We start from the raw sequence: 2965 nt of genomic DNA on the forward strand, positions 1-2965 counted from the left end.
TAGTTTTGATTCAGCATCACTACCTTGCTACAAATTTCATATTTATTTTCTTTGCGTTAAACAAAGGGCTACTAGGCCAAAACAGAAACAAAATTATCCATGGAAGACTATGCCAACAACATCCACCATCGCTTCGAGATGAAAGTTAAAGCAAAATCAAAATTCCTAACAGTTGAACAAAGCTGCAAATTTGATACACTTTAAAGATAAATCAGTAAACATTGAATATCCATGTGATGATGACCGTGTCTTTGCCGCATAAGCATTGTGAAATGATGATGGACTTTCTAAATATAGGAACCAATGATGAGGAATAAGACTAAATAGTCAGCGAATATTCTCCATTGATATCAGTCATACTTGATAAGGTTGATGTGAAAAAGGATGAAAGTTTAGAAATAATATTGATTGTTGCTAAATATTCAAATTAATTTAAAGATCCATATCAAATATTTTTTTTATAATTTTTTTGTAATTTTAATTAAATAAAATTGATATATTTTTCACTACACCTCAGCTACACTATGTTCAAGAAAAAAGAATTTTGACATTTTGAGAAAAGAAAAATACATATGTATTTTATGAGAATTTCTCTCTAGTTCATTATTAAATCAATCTCAAATTTATCAAGACTGAAACCCTGGCGTCATCTGATTTCAGCAGGTGAGTAGGCGTAAAATAATATTTGTAAAGGAGCGTGTAGTGTAGTGTAGTCATGTTATCATCTATTCTAAATTTCTAATGTCTTTGTCCTGTCCTTCCTTTTCCTTGCAAAGTAGAAAACGAAAGCATCTCCCTCTCTCCTAAGCAAGCAATTGCCCTTAACCCTCAAAATCTTCCTCTTTCTCTCACAGCCATTGATTCTCCATGGACGAGTATCTCTCTCTCCAATTTCAACATTTTACACATCAGCAACCTTCATTTCCAATTCAATAAAACTAACCTTTTCTTTCAATTTTTCATTGACACAGATCGGAGCAATACCCGAAGGAGTATTACCCTAACGATCAAACAATCACCAGAAGAGTCTCCTCGTCCTCTTCGACGACCAGCGTCCACGTGACAGCCCTAGACGGCCTGGTGAACGTCAACTCCCTCTTCACAATCGCAGTGTTCGTGGGCCTCTCCCTGACCACCCCGGGCCAGCGCAGCCTCGAGAACCGCTCCTCCTGCGACGCCGGTGTCGACGTGGCCAAGAAGCTTCTCGTCTTTGAAGTCGTCTCCTTCAGCTTCTTCCTTTTCTCGTCGCTGGTGGCCCAGGGGCTGAAGCTGGCGCTGAACCTGCTCAACAGCAAGGACGCCGACGAGGCCTTCCGGGCCCACATCAACCTGAAAGCCCTAAGGCTCGGCATGCTGGGCTCCGCCATTGGCTCCGTCATGGGCTGCCTCTTCCTCGTCCTGTCCATGGTTAATGTCATCGAGATCCGATTGGGAATGCTGTCGTGCGGGAGCAAGGCCGCCGCGCACGCTGTGGCCACCATGGTCGTTTTGGTCTCCTCCGCTCTCGTGCTTTATATTTCCACTGCTATCTATGCTTTTACTCGCTGAAACTTAACAAACAAACAAAACAGATAAATTCGTTATTTGTATTTTATGTGAAGCTTTGTTATGGTTTTGGGTTTTATGTTTGATTTGTTCTCGAATGGCCGTTGGAGCGACCAGGTGGAGACTAGAGAGGCGCAATTTAGCTGTTGCTCTCTTGTTTGGTTTCTTTTATTGATAGAAAAATAAAAATGAGTTATTTGCGGAAAATTCATTTTGTTTTGCTTTTGTGTTTTTAGTTATTTGTGTTGCCTATTTACTTCATTGTGGGTTAAATGAGATTTGAGAAGTGTTTGTGTTTGGATTACAGTTGCATCCAACTGAACCCACATTAAACTCAATCCTCCACTCACATAACTTTTTCGTGTGTGCGTTGAAACGTGTATAGTTTTCCCATTCAAAGTGGATACAATGCCTATACAAATGCACACTCTTAGGTGACTTGTTATTTGGTTAGGCCGTGTTTTGTTGGTAAAACAAATTCTAATGTGGTGTGGTTTAGATGATGGATTTGTTTGGATATTTTTCATATTAGTTAAGGTGGCATGCGAAGAATTTTGACTCTGGTGTAATTGGTGGGGTGTAGTTTTCTTGTTGAAGATGCAAGAGGAAAAATTGATGATCATATATACGGATGGAACTTATTTTGACTGAATTGAACATCTGGTCTAAACTGCGGTTGCAGGATTTGATCAAAGTTTTTCTCTGGTTACAGGATTGGTTTTGCATGCTGAGTCAGCAATTGAGTAGTGGTTCTTTGTGTGATTAGAGCTCTTGTTCTGGTTTTCTCAGTATTTTAGATAGCTTAATTGTTTAATGGATGATTGATGTGGATTAATTTTAATGGAACGAAATAATTTGTTTTGCTTCATTGCTTTCCGAGTAGTTTAAATTAAGTTAATGCACACATTCGTATAAAAGCATTCAACATTGTCTTAATTGTTACATCTGATGTACGTGTACCTAAACATCTTAGTGTTTTGTTAATTAAGGATACATGAAAAGGTTAGACTCTGTGCTGCGGTTGGTGAAATGGTTTTCTTGAGGAAACCACAAGATGGAAAATTGATAATCCTAAATGGTAATTGGTTGTGTTATTCATATCAATCAAAATTCTAATATGTAAAGTCACTAGCACATCCTAGTGACTACAATAAAGTCCTGGAGAAAGTTGCTTTAATTTCATGGTTAACTAAGTTCCTCTCTGCAAGCTGAAACTCAAATCAAAGTCATGAATATCATGAATGATTTATCAGGGATGTTACTGAACTGAACTTGGTATATTTGAAGGTTCAAGCCTATGATGCTTGAAGATTTAAACGACTAAGTGATGGTTTAGTAGCACTCTTTAAGCTAGGGTGTATTTTTGCTTCTTGAATGTGTTGCCAATTAAATCTGAACAAAGTAACTTGTATTTGTTTTT

The 2965-nt window shown here is 38.1% G+C and overlaps 1 protein-coding gene across 1 annotated transcript; it reads left to right on the plus strand.

The window, feature by feature from the left end:
• Positions 1 to 708: 708 nt before the first annotated feature.
• On the plus strand, positions 709 to 1756 carry LOC114423664. The gene is made up of 2 exons (XM_028390496.1): positions 709 to 875; positions 972 to 1756. The coding sequence occupies exons 1-2, from the start codon at positions 868 to 870 to the stop codon at positions 1546 to 1548; spliced, it is 585 nt and encodes a 194-aa protein (XP_028246297.1). The 5' UTR covers positions 709 to 867; the 3' UTR covers positions 1549 to 1756.
• The last annotated feature ends 1209 nt before the right edge of the window (positions 1757 to 2965 follow it).

Source organism: Glycine soja, chromosome 8 (genome assembly GCF_004193775.1).
Source record: "Glycine soja cultivar W05 chromosome 8, ASM419377v2, whole genome shotgun sequence".
Classification (NCBI taxonomy): Eukaryota; Viridiplantae; Streptophyta; class Magnoliopsida; order Fabales; family Fabaceae; genus Glycine; species Glycine soja.